The 20,549-nt window shown below is 29.8% G+C and overlaps 1 protein-coding gene across 2 annotated transcripts in view; it reads right to left on the bottom strand.

The window, feature by feature from the left end:
- The window catches only part of LOC119602636 (acid sphingomyelinase-like phosphodiesterase 3b), a 281,130-nt gene that overhangs the window by 82,793 nt on the left and 177,788 nt on the right, over positions 1-20,549 (bottom strand). For both annotated transcript variants that reach the window (XM_037954250.1, XM_037954251.1), the window contains 4 exons: positions 15,922-15,990; positions 13,558-13,717; positions 5,154-5,365; positions 2,023-2,477 (listed from right to left, as the gene is read on the bottom strand). In XM_037954250.1, the coding sequence (XP_037810178.1) occupies positions 2,023-2,477; positions 5,154-5,365; positions 13,558-13,717; positions 15,922-15,990 (896 nt within the window). The remainder of the gene's footprint in view (positions 1-2,022; positions 2,478-5,153; positions 5,366-13,557; positions 13,718-15,921; positions 15,991-20,549) is intronic.

The following is a 20,549-nucleotide window of genomic DNA, read 5'->3' as shown; positions in this document are numbered from 1 at the left end:
GGTATATATGTTAAGCAGGTTGTTTTGTGTCTAACTAATCCGATTTAAAGAATGGTTTGGCATCCACATATTATGACCGTATTCTAGAATCTCTTTCATTCTTTAAATTTATATATAAAATTTATTTTCTAAGAAATTAACTATTTTTCTAAAGGTAATATTGTATTAACATAAACCCTAAATTTACTTTAAAATTTTTTTATTTCTACATAGAAGGGAAAGCCCTTTCCTAGACCTTTATACTTCTTTTGTAAAAGTGTACCCCTGTTTTTAAAAAATACTTATATTTTGCAACTTAATCAATACAATATTTTTATAGAATCAATATTTCCGCAAAAATAAAAAAATAATTTTTCATACAATACAATATTTCTCTAATTGTATCTATTCATAAAGTATATCTTGTAGAAGGTATTGAAATAACAATTGTTGAACGTAATACCCAGGAAATACCACAATCTATTGTAGAGTGTACTTGCAAAAATAACTCTAAAAAAATAAAAGAAACCTTAACAATCAGGTTTGAATTGTTCATTAAACTTTTGCTTGTTAGTTGTTACTTATATCTTTTAAATGGCAACGTTTTTCACAGCATTATTTTCCATTTCTTCCTGTTTTTTGGTTATATTTTCTTTAATTTTTCCAATTTTTTACATTTTTAAGGGGGAATGTGTTAAATGTATATATGAATTTGCCACTAATAACAACAGACGAAATCAAGTGTAATGACCAAGAAAAGCAACAAAACTACTGCATTTACAAATAAACCAGAAACCAGCAAAAAAGAACTACAATTTGTTAAAACAACTATGTAAGCTGCTGTAGTACTAGCAAACAAAAATTCTGTTAAAATTCAAAATCTAAAAAAAGGATTTCACGAATAAAAAAAACTCTGTATGTAAGTAGTTTGGCAAAAAAGAAAAATTAAGCAATAAGTGGAAGAAATTAAAAGTTTACTTTAAGCATTAATATTGCTGAAGGACCCGGCGCTAGAAAAAAAACTCTGTAGTTTTTTTATCTTTCATTAAAATTGTAAATTTGTTAAATTTCTTTTTTTCGCTTACAAGTTTTTTATATTTTTGCACAATTTTGTGTTGGTAGTTTAACAAGTGCAAGTTAAAATATCACTGCAGACAAGTAAATAAAATTGTCCGGAAGTTTTGATGGTAGTTTTCCTCTGTTTCTTTTTTTTTAAGTTTTAGTTTTTCAAGCTTTGCTACTGCTGCTGCTACTTTTTTAAGACCAATTGCTGCTTTGGAATTAATGAATTATATGATTTAATAAAGTAATTAAAATAAAGTATGGTAAAGAGGATTAGTACACAAGTTTTGTGAAAAATTTGTTGGAAATGACCAAAATAATTTTAAACGAATGTATGTGTGTTGATTCTTTGCTATCAAAATATAAAAACGTTACAAACAAATAAATGTTGGGTAATTATTTTATAGTGTTTTTAGATTTTGAAAACTTTTTAATAGGAATTTGTTTCTAAAATGATTTTAGGAAAGTTAAGTTTTAAGCAGGTTAAAAATGTGTTAACATTAGGAACGAAACTTATCTCACAATAGAAATAAACTGAACTGAACTAGAACTGAACTAGAACTGAACTAGAACTGAACTAGAACTGAACTAGAACTGAACTAGAACTGAACTAGAACTGAACTAGAACTGAACTAGAACTGAACTAGAACTGAACTAGAACTGAACTAGAACTGAACTAGAACTGAACTAGAACTGAACTAGAACTGAACTAGAACTGAACTAGAACTGAACTAGAATTGAATTAGAAGTTAGTTATATATTTTCTACAAAGCGGTGTAATTTGTCGGAATATATTCTCCAAACTTTGAATAATTTTAGTTATCCTTATACAATGTATACAAATACAAACATTATTAAAACCTATTTTTAATGTCTGCTAGTCTTTATTTAAAATATCAATTACCGTATCCATCTGTCCACATTTCTAAAAATTCATAAAATATTTCTGCAAACTATTGGTATTAATTAAAAATCACTTACCGTTTCTTTGTTAGCTTTTGATTTAGATAAAACATCTTCCAGCCAAATCCATTGTTTTTCCGTATCTTGATTTTCAAATTCAGACAATGCACTGACACGTCCACCGCCATCCAAACCATTCATGTTATAATGCATTCCCCCAGGCATAACATTTATGCCACGATGATGACTATTATAACCATAACCATGTCCCGATGATGACCAATCACTGGCATGTCCATGATGTTGATGCATATTGTTGTGATGATAATAGTAGTTTTTGTATTCTGTTGAATCTGGACCCATGCCACCACCACCACCCATACTGCCGCCGCTGTTCATTGTATTTGAAGGCATACGTTGTCTTACGGCTGCCAAATGACTTTGGGAATATTTTGGATCATGCCGCATGAAATTTGTATTCAATGCTATAATACGAAGACGACTTTTTGTTTGTTCAATGGAATAGTAGCCACCTGCAAAATATTGAAGAGATACAATTACCTTTAGCTCATATATACAAAGAGACATACATACATATGTATAGAAAAACCATATGTTGAAAATATGGTTAAAATAAAGAAAGGGTATTAGATGTTTATATAAGAGAAAAAAACGAAAACAAATAAGTAAACAAACTGAACAAATAAGATTGAATTTGAAATTGAAAATGAAATTTACAGAAAACAATACACTTTATGTTGAGGCGTTATGTGAAATTGTTTGTCCGTATGTATGTATATATGAAAGGGTGTAAATAGTAAGTTGTAGTAGTAGAGTTTTATTGGCAAGTCTATCCATGTGTGTCCTGTTCAAATTGTTTTCTTTATTTCCTTTCCTTTTTCTGTTATTTTACCAATAGTAAATGTTGTTTTCTTTAGCTTTCTTTGCTCACACGTGAATTTTGTTTACAAATTTAGATTATTGTTTTTTTTTTTTTTTTGGTTTTGTTTCGTTATTGTAGTTGTTTGTAAACGTATAAAGGAGCATTTATTATTTATGGTCATTTTCTTATTAGATCAATATATGAAATATTTTGTTTATTTTGTAAAAAGGAAAAAATCATATTGGCATAATGTTACAAGAGTGCCTACATAAAATATGAGTTCGATTTTGTATATATTTTTTTTGTTATTTGTAATAATAGAATTTTATGACAGTCTGGAATATTTGATATCAATTGAACAGTTCAAAGTCTCTAGACAATATTCAGGAAAATCAATAATATGATGTTAAGTAAAATTGGCATGGTAAAAAATACGATGTAAATAAACAAGAAATTTTATATGTATACTTGACCACGGCGGGAAAAGTGATGTATATACTTCTTTAAATACGAGATTGTGGATTAGACTAGTTATAGTGTTGTTTTACATTTTCTTCCTGAAAATTTAACCATGAAGAGCCCAACAAGTCATGGTTCTGTTCCTTGCAAGTACCTGTTAAGCTGGAACCTTTTTTTCTATATGTGAAGACAGGAATCGACATCAAATATCAATGGCCCTGGTACCAAATTGACACCAAACTGTTTATTATTTTTCAATACCATCCGTTGCCAAAGTATATACACACGTATGACAACACTATGTAATGTTGACAACATTACAACAATTCGTTGTCGAAATATAAATTTTATACACATTCGTTGTCTAAATGTTAACAAACGTGGTATGCTCACTATTGGCAACGGATGTGTATAAAATTTAGATTTCGACAACGAATTGTTGCAATGTTGATAACATTGCGTTGTAAACATTACATAGTGTTTTCGTATGTATACTTTATTTCCTTTTCCCTCTGTGTAAGGTATTGATCCATATTTGGTGGGAACTAAAGAAACCTCTCTATTACCAGCTGCTAAAATCTGACCATTACAGGGAACCGAATGCAATTGATTCCTTGGAAGCGATAATTGGCCGAAAGACGCAAACAAAGCAACGGATGGTATTGCTGGGAACTAAAGAAACCTATCTATTACCAGCTGCTGATTCGTTGGAAGCGAAATTTCCAATTGTGCTGGCAGCCCTTTAAGATTAGCATCCTTTTTAAATGTCCAACATCTTAAGTCACAGATTTTCAAAAATTTAACCTTGCAACTGCAATTTTCTTCAACACTTTTTGTTATTCAAAATTTTACTACAACTTAAAAAAAAGTAAATTTAATTCGTAACACTTTAAAAAAGTTGCATTCTATTTCACTTGTTATCAAATTTACCAAATCTTTGAAATTTTCTTACAAACATTTTTTTCTCTCAATTTTTTCTCTATATTTTTCTCCATTTTTTTTTTTTTTTGCTGCATGTAAGTTAACTTAGTGTATATGTACTTAGTACATGAAGCATACAATACACAAAATCAATTTCCGTTAAAGGCACTTTGCAATTGAATACCTTTTAACCGTAGATGCTGACTTCAACACTCAACAACAGCAGCTATAGCAAGGGCAACAACAACAACAACATAAACAATAGTAGAAAAAGCTACAAAAATTGCAATGCTAACGACAACAACAGCAAAAATTTAAACTTCATTTACAGTATATGCTATGTACATATGTGTATGTAAAAACTTACTTGAGCATACAAATATTTTGGCATTTAAACGTGGGTGTGTTTAAAAGTACTTTGATATAATACCTAATACTTTGCAGAATAGGGTTTATAATGTTAATTGGAAATCGACTAGTAAATTTGAATGAGGATCATGACTTAATTCTAAAAAAAAGTCTCTTAGAAATACTAAGGGCAAATGATATCCCCTTAGATTACTTGCAAACACTAGTGTGACAATTGAGTTCCACTTCGCCTTACAAAGTGTCAATTGACTTCTTTTTTGCATTACAAAGAGTACATAAGTATTTACGTGTAATACGATATAAGGTTTTATAAATACCAGTCAATCAAGTATACATTCATTGGTCTAAAGTAAAACTACTGGGTATTAAAACTTTAACAATCATCACCCCAAACCAAACGTTGTTTAAATGTGTGCATATAATTCTTAGTAAGTGAACTTCATATACATATATATAAAAGTGTATATGTATATAATAACAAATATTTACCTTTTACTAAATATAAAAAATAAACTAAAAACTAACACAAAAATATATACAAATTAATAAATAGACAATTTTTCTTTCTTTTATTTACCTTTTTCAAATGTATGCAATGCTTCAGTTGGCAGCCAATGTCGCCACAGTTCGCCCATGTGCCGGAAATTCGTTGTTGTACCATCCTCATGTCCTAATACCGGAAATACAAATTGCGATGAAAATGTTCGACCAAGCAAATCAGTAATGTTGCGCAGGATTTCCAATTTTTTCATTTCAGACATTGGATGTGCTGAGTGAGATAAACCATCTCTGAAAATTGAAAAAAAAAATACAGAAAAAATGAATAAATATAGAAAAACTGTGAAACAACATGAAATAACACAAAATATTTTGTGTAAATGTATGGAATAAAAGTTTATTGTTGTGTTTGTTTAGAGTAAAAATAATGACAATGACACTCACTAGCTGTGTAGTAAAATGTTTATATAAATTTAAATTTATTAAAGTTTAATATTACATAAATATGTAGTATTAAAATGTAATACATTGTGAACGTATTATTTTCACTTATTTGCTCTTGGTTAGATTAGTACTAACCAGGCATGGGGGTAATGATTACACAAAGTAATTCATTACATGGTCAATTACAATTACTTGTAATGTGTAATTGAGCAATAACCAATCACAATTACTTGTAATTGTAATTAAGGTATTACTAATTACAAATTACATGTAATTATAAGGAACAAAATTCAAGTAATTGTAATTGGCAAAACTTTAACTACCATTACAAGTAGTTGTAATTGTCAAACAAAACATCAATTATAATTAAAAGTAATTGTAATTGGTGAAGCTTCAATTACAATTACTTCAAATGTAATTGTAATTTAAAATGTAGTCTTTACCCCCCAAGTCTGGTACTAACCATCTTGGAATGAAATTAATTGATTGATTGAATGTCTTCGTCATTTATGGACCGTTTGTGTGTGATTAAAGAAATTGATAGTCATAATAAGACTGGACAGATATTTATCTATAAGGAGACTTTAGACTACATTGAGATAAGGATTTTTAATACATCAAATTTTAAGTAATGCACTATCGGATCTGTTGTACATTCCTTTACTTGAAAAATGTTGTTTGGAAAAAGTGCTTAATGAAAGTATTATCTCACGATTCAATCAGTATTCGTGACGGATGTTATATTTAGAATATATTTGGATATAGTTCGGTAAAATCTGGCAACGATAAAGAAAATATTCCATAATTTCAGTGTTCTCTCCGCATTTTCTACGCTCCTCTCATTTTGCATAGTTGTGACCGCAATCATGTGACTTTGAAGACTATAGTATACTTCTGTTTCTCAGTTTTCAATGTAGGACTCCAGGTCAGTAATCCTGTAATTTGGAAGACTGTAGTATACTTATATTTTTCAGTTTACTATGTAAGACCACAGCAACGAAAACCTACAGGTATCTCATGTTTAGCCTTGATGACGTGTCCTATATACGCCTTTGGTCAATTTGGCTCATAACTTCAGCCTCCACCATTTGGCAACAAATTTTTAATAATCAAGTTTAAACACGATATTATACTTCAGTTAATGTATAGCATTCCAAAAGTCTTGATTGCGTAAGTTTAAGCTATAAGTACCATCTAATATATGTCTTATGTATGTGTGTTTTAATAGGTAGATATTCATCAATATTTCCATAATCTTAGTTGGTGTAGTGCCCATGGCCCAACAAGCAACAAAACAATCTTCTTGAATTTTCTACTCCTGTATCCTGTATCCTGCATCCTTGTATCCTTTCCTCTTAGAAGTATTGTAACATCGTCTGCATAGCTGACATTTCTCCATTTAAGGTACTAATCGTGGTTACCAAGAGTAAACTGGACAAACTGCAATCGTGTGATATATCACAAACAAACTTACTTAGAGTACTTTAAAAATATTATACTAAATTCTTTAGAATTTAGACCGTATTGCTTACACTTGTTATGAAAGATTACATGATTTTTATATGGGATTCTTCGCGTAGAGTCTCTTCTTAAGGAATACAAAATGTGCATATTTTACACTGGTGAAATTTTTTTGCTGGGAAGCCTCTTTAAAACACTCGAGTTTTTATAAACCTGGAACAATTTCAGAACACTTAGCAAATGCTCTACTGGGCGACCATTATTCGATTTCCTTATGATCATATATGCCAGAAGATGTTAATCATTATACTCTAAACCACTATATTATATGTAGCACCCGAAATTAGCAGTCCTTTAAGCATCAATCGTCTCAGAATCACTTTCAAAATCTATTTAGCTATGTCCGTTTGTCCGTCCGTCTGTGTGTTCATGTAAACCTTGTTGGCGCGATAAATAATTTAATGAAATTTATTACATATGTACTTAATTTTTTAAGCCAGCAATAAAGCCTATTGTTAACAGTTGAAATCGGTCTATTATTTCTGTAGGCCCCTACAACCGGTAGTTTTAACAGAAGAACCATGAATCATCACACTGATCTGGCTTCATTTGGCTATAGTCTCATAGCCATCAGAAAATGACTTGAACGTTCATAATTCCCATACGAACACTAGTATCATGATGAAATTCACATAACTAACTTTTTGTATAAACGTTAATTCCATTACCAAATTTTATGCCAAATTTAAAGCCTCTTTCAGAAAATCACTTCTTTTTTAATAAAGTGTAAATGTTTTACACTTCAATCCATATATTAAACATACTCATAACTTGCCATATCCTGTTTTAATTGCATATTTGTTTTAAATATTAAATTTACTATTACACAATCTCTACTTCATTTACATTCATATTTAAATCAATTATCTAACAATTATCCATACAGGTCTTTGAAAATTTCACATATTCATACTGAATTAGCAATTAATAAGGATAATAACGATTTTATTATAAACACCAACACATACATTAAAAATCAATACTTAATTTATTTAATAGTAAATTAATTCAGTTATTGTTGTATTTTACCGCATAATTATAGGTTTGTTTTAATTATTGGAAATTGTTTTATTAAAGTGATGAAATTATATATACAAGTTATAACTAAAAATAGACTTAAGGTTGAACTCTTTTCTTAGTATCTCTTTTTTGATTTTACCCCTGCATTCCATGATTACTAAATTATACAATTGATTTTGTTTATTCAATTTTAAAATTAATTTTAAACTATTCAATTATATTTTGTTTACTTAGTTAAAACTATGTGTTTTCAAATTAAACTACATGTTTGTAACGCTATTGTTATCCAATTACCATAAAATATTAATGCAACACAATTTTGTGTCAATTGAAATTCAGTCTATAAAATGCTGAAAGCCACCACAAGGTAATAACATTTAATTATAACTAGTATAATTTAAAAAATACATATATGTATATATAATTTATTAGTTTTTAAAATGGCTTAATTGAAAGGTATAATTTGTAAGAGTCTATAAAGGTAATTGATAAAATTAAATATAAAATAAGTGAATGACTTTTATTTAGGACTTTAAGGCGTTCTAGAAAAAATTAAATACAATTTTTTTGAAGGTCGAGTATATTCAATATAAATAATGTATAAACAAATTTTGTTAGATTTTTTTAACGAAATTTACCTGCAAATTAGTAAGAATAAAATTGTGGAGATTTAAGTCAAATTTTGAAGGGGGCTTTGAATAGGGGCTATGGTCAAATGAGACCCTAAAACTATAAAATTCATGAGGGTCATCAAGGCTAGTATAGAACTTGGTTTTGCAGGTTTTTTTCGAGATACGAGTATATTAAACATATTTATGAACCTAGAAGCCCTATTCATCGGGTTCAGTTGTATGGGGGGTAGGTGAAATAATGGACAGATGTTAAGCATTAGGCTTTGTCTCCGGTACCATAGAATATCATGTGTCAAATTTCATTGAATTATTCGGAAGTTCAGTTGGGCCGATCTCAACTATTTTCAATAGGCTTCGTCCCTAGGTCAATAAAAGAGCATGTACCAAATTTCATTGAATTATCTTCAAAATTTCGATCTGTAGTTTGATTACAAGGTTTACATGGACGGATGGACATAGCTAAACCGGCTCAGAAAATGATTCTAATTGGTATACTTTAAGGTATATATATTATTGTGCGTTACAAATATCAGCACAAACCGATTACGTCCCCAAGGTTGTGTTGTCGAATCAACAGAGCCATAGTAGTGTGGTTGGGCGACATTATGTAGAGGTAGATTGAGCTTGCTCATGGCACCTGTCCTTTCCCCAACGTGACGACTTTGGCAAGAGATTAGATAGCTCGAGTACTTGAGCAAAGTGCTTGTACATGGACCGGCATATCCATGTACAAAAATTGCGACCTGCGTGTAAGATACACAAAGGGGAAGTGGTGAGTTGTTTACTTGTTACTCACCCAGTGGTTGAAAAAGTACCACCGTGAGATACGGCTCCACTCCAGGTACTCACGTAAAGCACTTCGACTTCATACCCTCCCCACTAAGGTGGTGTAGGGTATAAAAACTTAATACGACAAATAATAAACTTCAAAACTCTGTTTCATTGTCCCCATGGTATGGTCAATGGAGATTGTAGAAATAGTATATGGATATTTCCCATTTTGAAATCGTAGCAAAATTTTGTAAACAAAAAACCACCTACAAAAAAATATAAACCTATTTAATGCAGAGAATATAAAAAAATGTAAAGAAAAAAGTTAATTTCCGTTTTTCTGTGTGTAAGCACTTTATTGTTAATGAAAATCCCAAAGGTACACATTACAAACAAACCTTGCAACCTTGTAAAGGTAAGAAAAAAAAAAATATAAAAAATTACTTTTTAGATACTGCCAAATGAAACTGAAACGCCTCGGAGTTGTTTTAATATTTGTATGAGAGTTTTTTTGAGCAACATCTGGTATACTAAATATAGGAAATGTTAAGAAAAACTATTCGCTAGATAACTGTAGAAATATTATTGATTATTTAGAAAATTTTCCATGCAAAACCTTATTCTTTTATTGCAAAGTGTTTATAGACACCTTTCATCATGCTATACCAAGAAAAATTGTAATAAGTAAGCAACTAGGAAAATGATAGTAAAACACAAAGGGAATACATACCAGCTCAGGTTGTAAGGACATTTGTCTTTGAAATATGCGTTGCGGTAATAGAGATATTGAGTTTAATGTTCCTGTTTTTTCATCTAGTTTTTTTTTCTGTTAAGAACTACAAAAACAGGAAATCTTATAAAATCCCGAAAGATTTTCAAAAAACCTTCTCCTTGTATAATAGACTGTAAGTATTATATGTGGTTTTCTTGTAATATCACCAAATACTAAGAAGATTTTAAGATTTTCTAAACTAGTAACTACAGCTTTTATAGTAAAATCTCTTGTCTAGCAAAACTGAGTGACACATGTTGTCTATTACAGTATAATGAAAGCTGTGTGTTTGGTATTTTAGTTTTTTTTTTAGATTTTTGACCACACTCATTGTCTAAATGTAATTTTCAAATTGTGGCAAATCTTTCTTAATATTTTTGTATTAAAGTGTGGGTATGAATGCACATACATATATTTGGGAATATATGTGTGTATGTGTTGTGTTTATGTTCAGTCAGTCACAAAAGTTATCATACATATACTGCTGTTGCATTAGGAAATTTCATTTACAGCTTGAGAATATTTCTTAGATGATATAATGGTATAATGTTGCGTATATGTAATATTTAATTCACAATAATAACATATCAATCATACGCATATTTATTTAAGTAAGAAATGGAGAACTAGTCCCCTGTGGCTTAAGGATTGGGATTACCACGTAACTGCAAACTTTCCGCTGTAATGACATAATGTTGCGTATACGTAATATATAATTCATAATAACATCTTATCAATCATACGCATATTTATACATGTAAGAAATAGAGAAATTATGGCTTAAGGATTGGGATTACTATGTATTAGGCATGGGGGGTAACCAACACAAAGTAATTCACTACATAGTCAATTACAATTACTTGTAATGTGTAATTCAGAAATAACTAATTACAATTATTTGTAATTGTAATTAGAGTTTTTCCAATTACAATTACTTGTAATGTGTAATTGACCAATAATCAATTACAATTACTTGTAATGTGTAATTGACTAATAACCAATTACAATTACTTGTAATTGTAATTGAAGTTTTGCCAATTACAATTAGTTGTAATTGCAGTTTCCAATTGTAATTGTAATTTACTAATTACAAATTTACATGTAATTATAAGGAACAAAATTTACATTTAGAAGTAATTGTAACTGAAAATTCTTCAATTACAATTAAAAGTAATTGTAATTGCCAAAACTTCAATTTTACTTCAAATTACAAATAATTGTAATTGCCAAAACTTCAATTCCAATTACAAGTAATTGTAATTGGCGAAACTTCAATTACTTCAATTATGTAATTGTAATTGAAAATGTAGTCATTACAACCCCCCCCCTGCCTGATATGTAACTCCAAATTTCCCGTTGCATTATGGCAACTTTACAAGAATTGAATCCAAAGAACTTCTAGAAGGTAGTAGCATCAGACCCCCGAAAAAATAACTAGGAGATTGATATTATATGTATAAAAGATATTGTATTATAACAAAAAATTTTCTTTGGTAATGACTGTATAATTATCCCATCTCATGTACTGGAAATGTATAATAAAGTTACATAAGATAATATTGGGTCTATACAAATAAGACTCCAAGGTCACCAGTACGAAATTCACAGGAATAACGTTTTTCCTTTTTTTTTGTTATTCTTTTGAAAAAAATACGTTTTTTATCTTTTTATACCCACTATCAAAAAAGATGGGGGGTATATTGATTTTGTCATTCCGTTTGTAACACATCGAAATATTGGTCATAGACCCACAAAAGTATATATATTCTGGGTCCTCATTAAATTCTAAGGCGATCTAGCCATGTCTGTCCGTCTGTCCGTCCGTCCGTCCGTCCGTCTGTCTGTCTGTCTGTCTGTCTGTCTGTCTGTCTGTCTGTCTGTTGAAAGCACGATAGAGTCCGAATGGAAAGAGCTAGAGGGTTGAAATTTCACATAAATATTTCTTATAGGTAAGGTTTGTTTGGTATTGAAAATGGGCAATATCGGTCCACGTTTTCGGATAGCCCCCATACAAGTGGCCCCTCCAAAAGCAGCTTTAACAGCCATAACTTGTTTAAAAATACGAATATAGAGATGAAATTCGACATAAGTAAGTTCCTTATGATCCAAAATCACTATGCAAAATTTTATGAGGATCGGTCCATAATTGACCCTACCCCCCTTATAAGGTCCCCTTCAGAAAATGACTTTAACGCTCATTACTGGCTTAAAAATACTAGTATATAGATGAAATTCGACATAAGTAAGTTTCTTATGATCCAAAATCACTATGCAAAATTTTATGAGGATCAGTCCATGATTGACCCTACCCCCCATATAAGGTCCCCTTCAGAAAATGACTGCAACGCTCATTAATGGTTTAAAAATACGAGTGTAGCGATGAAATTCGACACAAATAAATTTAATACGAACCAAATTCTGTCTACCAAATTTTATGAGGATCGACCAATAATTGACCCTACCCCCCTATATAAGGTCCCCTTCAGAAAACTAGTATATAGATGAAATTTGACATAAGTAAGTTTCATTCGAGTCAAACGTGGTTTGATGGTGGGTATATAAGATTCGGCATAGCCGAATATAACACTCTTACTTGTTTAATGCTGACTATTGTAATAAGTGTGTAAATGTATACGACTATACAGCGTTTGTATATTTAAACAAATCTTTAGTACTACAGGTAAGATAGTACTAAATGGTAACTGACTTTTTACAAGTTAGTTTGGCTTTTATTACTTTACTGAGGTTTTTAGTACTTTTCAATGTTCACCTGCAATGCGGTTCTTATGGTTGGATTCTTTTTTTTCTTGTCATGTTTAAATGTTACTTAAATACACACACCTATATATTTATAAAAAATTAAAGCTCATTTTATATTGTTGTCCTTTTGTTTCGGTAGTTGTGTTCCTGTTTTTCTCCTCAGTTTCTTTTGCCTTTTATGCTTGTGTTTTTTCTTTTTTTATTTTACTCCATTTGGTCTTCAAGCATTAGTTTAAACATCAAGGGGGACTTTAAGAAGGATTTTAGTGTTTATTCTACTCTGTTTTTATTTTGTGTTTTGTATTTATAAAATTAAATGCAACTGCAATTTGGTATCACTTAGAAGAAGACCCCATGAATTATTAGTTAACATTTTACTTAGTTTTAAGCTCAGTTAACAAACAGTTACAGCAAAATGTTGTAGAAATTATTTTATTTTTCTTTCATTTTTACTCTTATATCACTTGGTGTTAAAACAATATACTTTTACGATTGCATTTACTATTTCATGTTTCTTTTAGTTTGTTTCATTCAGTGCAAGTAGCTATGCTATTTTTACTTACCCCGTCCACAGCACAAATTCAACATTATCACCCTGCCGTGATTTCATTGCTTTGGCAGCCGACTCAATTAGACTCCAAGGACTATCACAGAGGTAATCACCATAACGACCTGGTGAATGTGTGGACGAACTGGGTGGTTGTCTTTCAATGTGCCAACAACCTAAAATGGTACAAAAAAAAAAAAATCATATAAATTCAAAGCTTTGTATAAAATAAGATGGTGGGAAAAAATTCATGATAATGTTTATTTTTCTTGGCATCATGGAAATTACAAAATCAAATTAAGAAAATTTTTTGTCATTTTGTACTGTCGTTTATTTTTTATTTTGTAACCAAAATATTTCCAATGAAAATGTCTACGTTGTGTATAGAATTTTGGTAATTCTTGGAAAAATGTTTTTTTTTTGTTGATGCAAAAAAATAAAACAATTTTTAACTCAGAATACCATAAGAAGAACTTTATATTTTAAAAAATATTACTTTATTATAAAAATAAACTTTATTTTTTTTTTTTAAATATGAGTTTTGTTCTTTCAATATTTTCCAAAAAAATCCAAAGTTCTATAATAAATAGTTTCCATCCCTGTTTTCAGCCGTTACATATATTGTTATATGTTGTTGTTATTTCCAGCCGCTGTCTTATTCTCTATTAAAATCAAATACAACAACATTTCTAAGCAAAGCTGTATGTTGTTGTTTTCAAAGAATTTTGAGCATATCTCATTTTTTATGGACCAATAAAACTGATTTTAAACAGTAAACTTTTCGAAAATATGTCTAATAGAACTATTGAAGATTTGTTTCGCGAAGATATCCGGAGTCTCTAGAAAATTGATTTCAGCAAACATACAGAGATACAGACGGACAGATAGGAGCAAATAACTTTATCGAGTCTGATATATACAACGATCCATGTATTATATATAGGGCCGGAAAAATGTTATATATTATTACCGAATCTGACAAGATATTTAAGTTAGGAAGATTTGTTTTAAATTCTTTTTAGATAACTTTTTATACCCAATATAGTGGGGAAGTTCTTATGCGTTTGTGCTGATATCCGTCTGTCCACCGTCCGTCTGTCTGTCTGTCTGTCTATGTGCCCATGTAAACCTTGTAATATAATATAATTTAATGAAATTTTGTATATACACTTCTTTTGACCCAAGAACGAAGCATGTTCAAAATAGTTTAAATTGGTCCATTATTTCGCCTAGCCCCCATACAACCATACGTCTTTGTATTAAAGTGTGGGTATGAATGCACATACATATATTTGGGAATATACATATGTATGTATATGTTGTGTTTATGTTCAGTCTGTCACAAAAGTTATCATACATATACTGCTGTTGCATTAGAAAATTACATTTACAGCTTGAGAACATTTCTTAGATATAATGATATAATGTTGCGTATACGTAATATTAAATTCACAATAATAGTATATCAATCATACGCATATTTATTCAAGTAAAAAATAGAGAAATAGTCCTTATGGCTTAAGGATTGGGATTACTACGTAACTCCAAACTTCCCGCTGTAATGACATAATGTTGCGTATACGTAATATTTAATTCAAAATAACACTTTATCAATCATACGCATATTCAATCACGTAAGAAATAGAAAAATAGTCCCTTATGGCTTCAGGATTGGAATTACTACGTAACTCTAAATTTCCCGTTGCATCATGACAACTTTATATGAATTGAATACCCCCCAATAGAACATTTTAGCTTATAATTATGTCAAATGTTCTAGTATCTCAACCAAAAACCAAAATTGACTTGAAGGTCAAATGTAAATTCCTCTACTAAAGTTTATAAGGATAGGTCCATATTTACCCTTACCCTCATATAAATCCTCTTGTAGAAAACCTCTTTTATTGTCAACGAATTATAAAAATATCTTGCAATAAAGGAAAAAATCAAATTATTTTCATTAAAAATGTACATTTTAACATACTCACTGGTGTAGGGTATCATATGAAATCATTACTCTTAATGACTTACATTATGACTAGAATAAAATATTTAAGCAGTGGTGGTGTGAGTAGGACAGCGAACTAACGAACATGAGAGCCAAAACACTGTTTTAACTTCCTACTTCAGTAACTTATTTAAGTGCTTATCGGTAAGTGATGGTGGTTTTAAAATAATGACTTAATATGCCAATGAATAAGGTATGAAAATAAATTTTAATTGATTTTTAACTTATTACTTCTCAATGATTATTTTTACTGGACACTTGTTTCATAAGGCAGAAGTAGTGCCAACTTTACTCTAATTTCCAAAAAATAATATTGTCATTACAATTATAAACATAATTTAATTTAATCATAATAAATTACAAATTACTTACTGCGCATTACATCTCCCTGCGTTGAATATATTGTATCTAAGTGTAGATCTGTTATATGCCAGAAATAACCTGCAAAAAAAAAAAAAAAAATAGAAGGAAATAAAATAAAATGTAAATACATAGTTAGACTAATAAAGCTTTTACTATACAAACATTAATATGAAATAAATTAAACTTATGGGAATAAATGTTAATTAAATGTAAATGTTAATAACTATCAAAAGAAAATGGCACGAGTAATGATACATCATCAAATGTAACTTACTGCTCATTGCTGAATATGTATGGATATGTGTAAGTAAATAGGGGAATAAATGTTGGTTATATTTAAAAGATGATTAGTTAAATGTTTTAGTTAAATTACTTTATAAATAAATGTAATTTAAACGAATTGAATAAAGAACTTCACAATTTTACATAAAATGATATTTTTTTTAAACGCTTCTCATTAAGATGTTGTTACTCTTTTCCAAATAAAATCAACAAAATTTTATATCTTCATTTATAAAAAACCTAAAATTCTTAAAAATTCTTATAAAATCTTCACTCTCCATTTCTGAAATCGCATACAGTTAGAGCGCAACATTTTCTTTAAATGTCTTTTGTAATTAACTTAAGTAGTTGTCAACTGTCATGTTATGTCAATTTACATGGGATTTTGTCTACGTATACATGTATATATATATTTTTTTTTATAAAACTAACAAGAAAATTATTTGATTTTTCATTATTTTAATGGCTGCTCAATTTGAATTATATATATGTTTGTTTTCATTTGTAAGTACGTTTCTAATTACTTCTGCGTTCGTTTGTAAATGTTGTATTTAACACATACGATGTCAAATGTAAAAGATAAATATCTGTGTCAAATAACAAATTGTTAAGTATTTGTTTTATTCGTGTCATCGTATATCGTTGAAGTATGAATTAGGTAATGTACACATACAAATATTTTTTTTTGCATGTAGTAATGTTAACAAAGAAATTAATTTTAGTTGCCCAGATCTTTTTTTCAGGATCAATAAGGACGAATTTATACTTATAGGTATATTAATATTTGACCTTAAAAGTCTTAAATATGGGACTTTTTGTGGAGTTAGTTAGTTAGTAAGTTCATTAGTTAGTTAGTTAGTAGTTAGTTAGTTAGTTAGTTAGTTAGTTAGTTAGTTAGTTAGTTAGTTAGTTAGTTAGTTTAGTTAGTTAGTAGTTAGTTAGTTAGTTAGTAGTTAGTTAGTTAGTAGTTAGTAGTTAGTTAGTTAGTAGTTAGTAGTTAGTTAGTAGTTAGTTAGTTAGTTAGTTAGTTAGTTAGTAGTTAGTTAGTTAGTAGTTAGTTAGTTAGTTAGTTAGTAGTTAGTTAGTTAGTAGTTAGTTAGTTAGTTAGTAGTTAGTTAGTTAGTTAGTTAGTTAGTTAGTTAGTAGTTAGTTAGTTAGTTAGTAGTTAGTTAGTTAGTTAGTTAGTTAGTTAGTTAGTTAGTTAGTTAGTTAGTTAGTTAGTTAGTTAGTTAGTTAGTAGTTAGTTAGTTAGTTAGTAGTTAGGTAGTTAGTTAGTTAGTTAGTTAGTTAGTTAGTTAGTTGTAGTTAGTAGTAGTTAGTTAGTTAGTTAGTTAGTTAGTTAGTTAGTTAGTAGTTAGTAGTAGTTAGTTAGTTAGTTAGTTAGTTAGTAGTTAGTTAGTTAGTAGTTAGTTAGTTAGTTAGTTGTTAGTTTTGTATAGTTATTTGTTAGTTCGTTCGTTAGTTAGTTTTCGTTAGTTAGTTAGTTGTTAGTTAGTTAGTTAGTTAGTTCTTAGTTTTATTCGTTAGTTAGTTATTTAGTTGTTCTTGGTTCGTTCGTTTAGCCTCGTGGTAGTAGTTAGTTAGTTCTTCGTTCTTCGTTCTTGGACGTTTTTTTGACTTCGTTAGTTCGGTCCCCCATTTTTTCGGTTTTTTTCGTTACTTCCTTACGGTTCTTCTTTCTTTTCTACAACCGTACTGTCCTAAATAACCGTCTCCTTCGGTCTTTCCTCATTATATTAATTTAAGTTTTCTTTAACTCTAAAATGTTACTACTGGTGGCCGATTGCCATAATAATCGGGCCTCATATAACCCTAGCTATCCCATACAAAGGTCGCTTCAGAAAATGACCTTAAAGGTCAATAATTCATTTATAAACACTAGTATCATGATACATAACTTCAATGTAAACTTAAATCTCTCTACCCAAAATTTGTAGGAATAAGTCCATACCTACCCCTGCCCCCTCTTTCAGAAAACCACTTTTTTGTCAACAAGCTGTTAAAATATTTCCGAATTGAGGCAAAAAATTTAATTAAATGCTTTATTTTTAAAAAACAATACAAATTTTTTACAACTATTCTTCTGTGTGGGCTATCATAGGGTCGACCATGCCCGACCTTTCATTCTTAATTGTTTAAATTCTTTAAAGTGTTGGCATTTGTAATTAAATTCTCTTTAGTAATTGCAGAATTCATACATAAATGTAAATATTCTTATTACTTTGCTTAAAGTACTTTCTACGAAAAAAAAAAAAAAAACAGAAAAAAACAAAACGAAAGTCTTTGGATGTAAAAACAGTTTGCTGACAGCAAGAAAATAAAACAAAAAATAGGAAAATATAAGAAATTACATACCGTAAGATGTTGCATAGCAATCACCAAATGAAGCAACAATAGAAAACAAAAAACAAAAAAATAGTAAATTGTAACAAAAGAATAATTTTGCACTAAAAGGATCACAACGAAAAGACAAGTACTGACGAGACAAAATGAAATGAAAAGACAAGACACTTACATATATATAAAACATACTTACATACAAAGGTAGTATGTAAAAAAGTGTTGCTTGCTACATATATAGAAACTAAAGTACATCTGTTGCATAGAAACTCTAAGACATTGAATTACTGTTTTAACCAAAAAAGCTGAGAAAAAAACAAAAATTGTTGAAAGAAAAAAGACAACCTATATATATAATAGGTGACAGTGTTTTTGACATTGTTATAGTAGATGCTTGTAGGTACAATAGTAGTTAGTTATTTGTTTTTGTTTCTCTGCAACTATTTCAGTTTCATTTTCTTGTATTTCTTAAATTTACAGCTTTAGGTTAAAGAAAAAGCAAGAAATGTATGAACAATTTTTCTATTCTTTATGCAACATATTTTATAAAAAGTGAATTTTTGTCTCCGGTATTGTCTGTAGGTGTATATAAAGATACCCACATACATACACAGATTCATAGTAAAAGTCGTTGTCTTGAGTTAGGACCAACCGAGAGTATACTGACTGCATTTAATTTGAACAAATTTCAACAAATGACAACAGACAACGTAAAACTGATGTGACATTAATTGCAACACATTTTCACACACTACTTGCCATTACTTTTCTCTACGTATGTAATACGTTTTTTTTTCGTTACATTTTTTACTGCTTTCATTTTTCACTTTTCTAAAACTGTTGAAAGTTTTTACGGATATGGCAAATGAAATATATCCTGGTTTGTCTACGATATTTGTTGTCAGCTAGAGGTGAGAAATTTATATCATATAATAATAAATTGCAATGATAGTGTCGGTATGTCATAGTATGACTGTTGCAAAAATAAAAAAAGGATAGCACAATGTACGATTCATTGAATTAAAGTAAAATAATAATTATTTTTTTTTTCTGTTATAAAATACGTCATGTGTGGTTAAATGGCTGTCATTATAAATGTTATATTTTTATACATCTTTCTCTTAAATGGTTTTTTAGCAATGATTTAAAAATGTAATTAGTGAATTTGTAATTGAAGTGTGTTAATTCGAATGTTGAGTATTTTGAAACCTATATGCGAAAAGTTGAAATTTATGGCTGGCTGCTTAGGAATAATTAATATGGAGCCTATTATTACGAAGATTCTTATTTCGATTTCTCGACATCAAACAATTACTTTAATTACAAAGTTTTTAGGGGGAACTAAAAGACTGATGGACGGACTGCTTAATCAATCCAGAAGATTATTCTGAGCCGATTGGGAGTATTTTAAGGTTTTGAAGAAAAAAACTAATTTTTTATAAAAAACTGGGTTTTGATAAAAATACTGGTTTTTGTTAAAACAACATTTTTAGTCAGAAAATGAATTTTAATAACCAAAATATTCCCCTGATGAAACCAAGAATGTCGCCAAAGTTACACCCTGTTACATCTACTAGTTCATCGTGGATATCTTTAGCCTACCCATTTCAGTCTCGGACTCTGTATTCTGGGACAGGGGCAGTTCCTCTTCGTCCAGTTCCTCTTCGTCCGCACACAACCTGCAAAAATCCTGTGCGTTGCCGGCCCTATTACCCCTAAAGTCTCCAATTGTGCTACATTCGTTCAGAAGTATATAAGACACTTGTATGTTGCCATACACCAAAAAAACCCCGGCCCCTGTGCCAGAATCTATCAGTAAAGACTGCACACACCTCAAACAGTACTTCGGATCTAATCAACTCATCCCTACTAAAAATCACTATTGAAGGTGTCATTCCGAAGTCCAAGTTCGTAACCAAATGATCAGAAATACCCTCCGTACTTCCCTTAATTCCTGTTAGACCTACCTCGTACAGTATACTTGTTTATACCACCTGCTTTGGTCTTACTAGAGC

This window comes from Lucilia sericata, unplaced genomic scaffold, assembly GCF_015586225.1.
Source record: "Lucilia sericata isolate MDLA Ls3-8-SP2 unplaced genomic scaffold, ASM1558622v1 Contig000246F_arrow, whole genome shotgun sequence".
Taxonomy (NCBI): Eukaryota; Metazoa; Arthropoda; class Insecta; order Diptera; family Calliphoridae; genus Lucilia; species Lucilia sericata.
The sequence above is the reverse complement of the archived record's forward strand: the minus strand, read 5'-3'. Positions and strand labels throughout refer to the sequence as shown.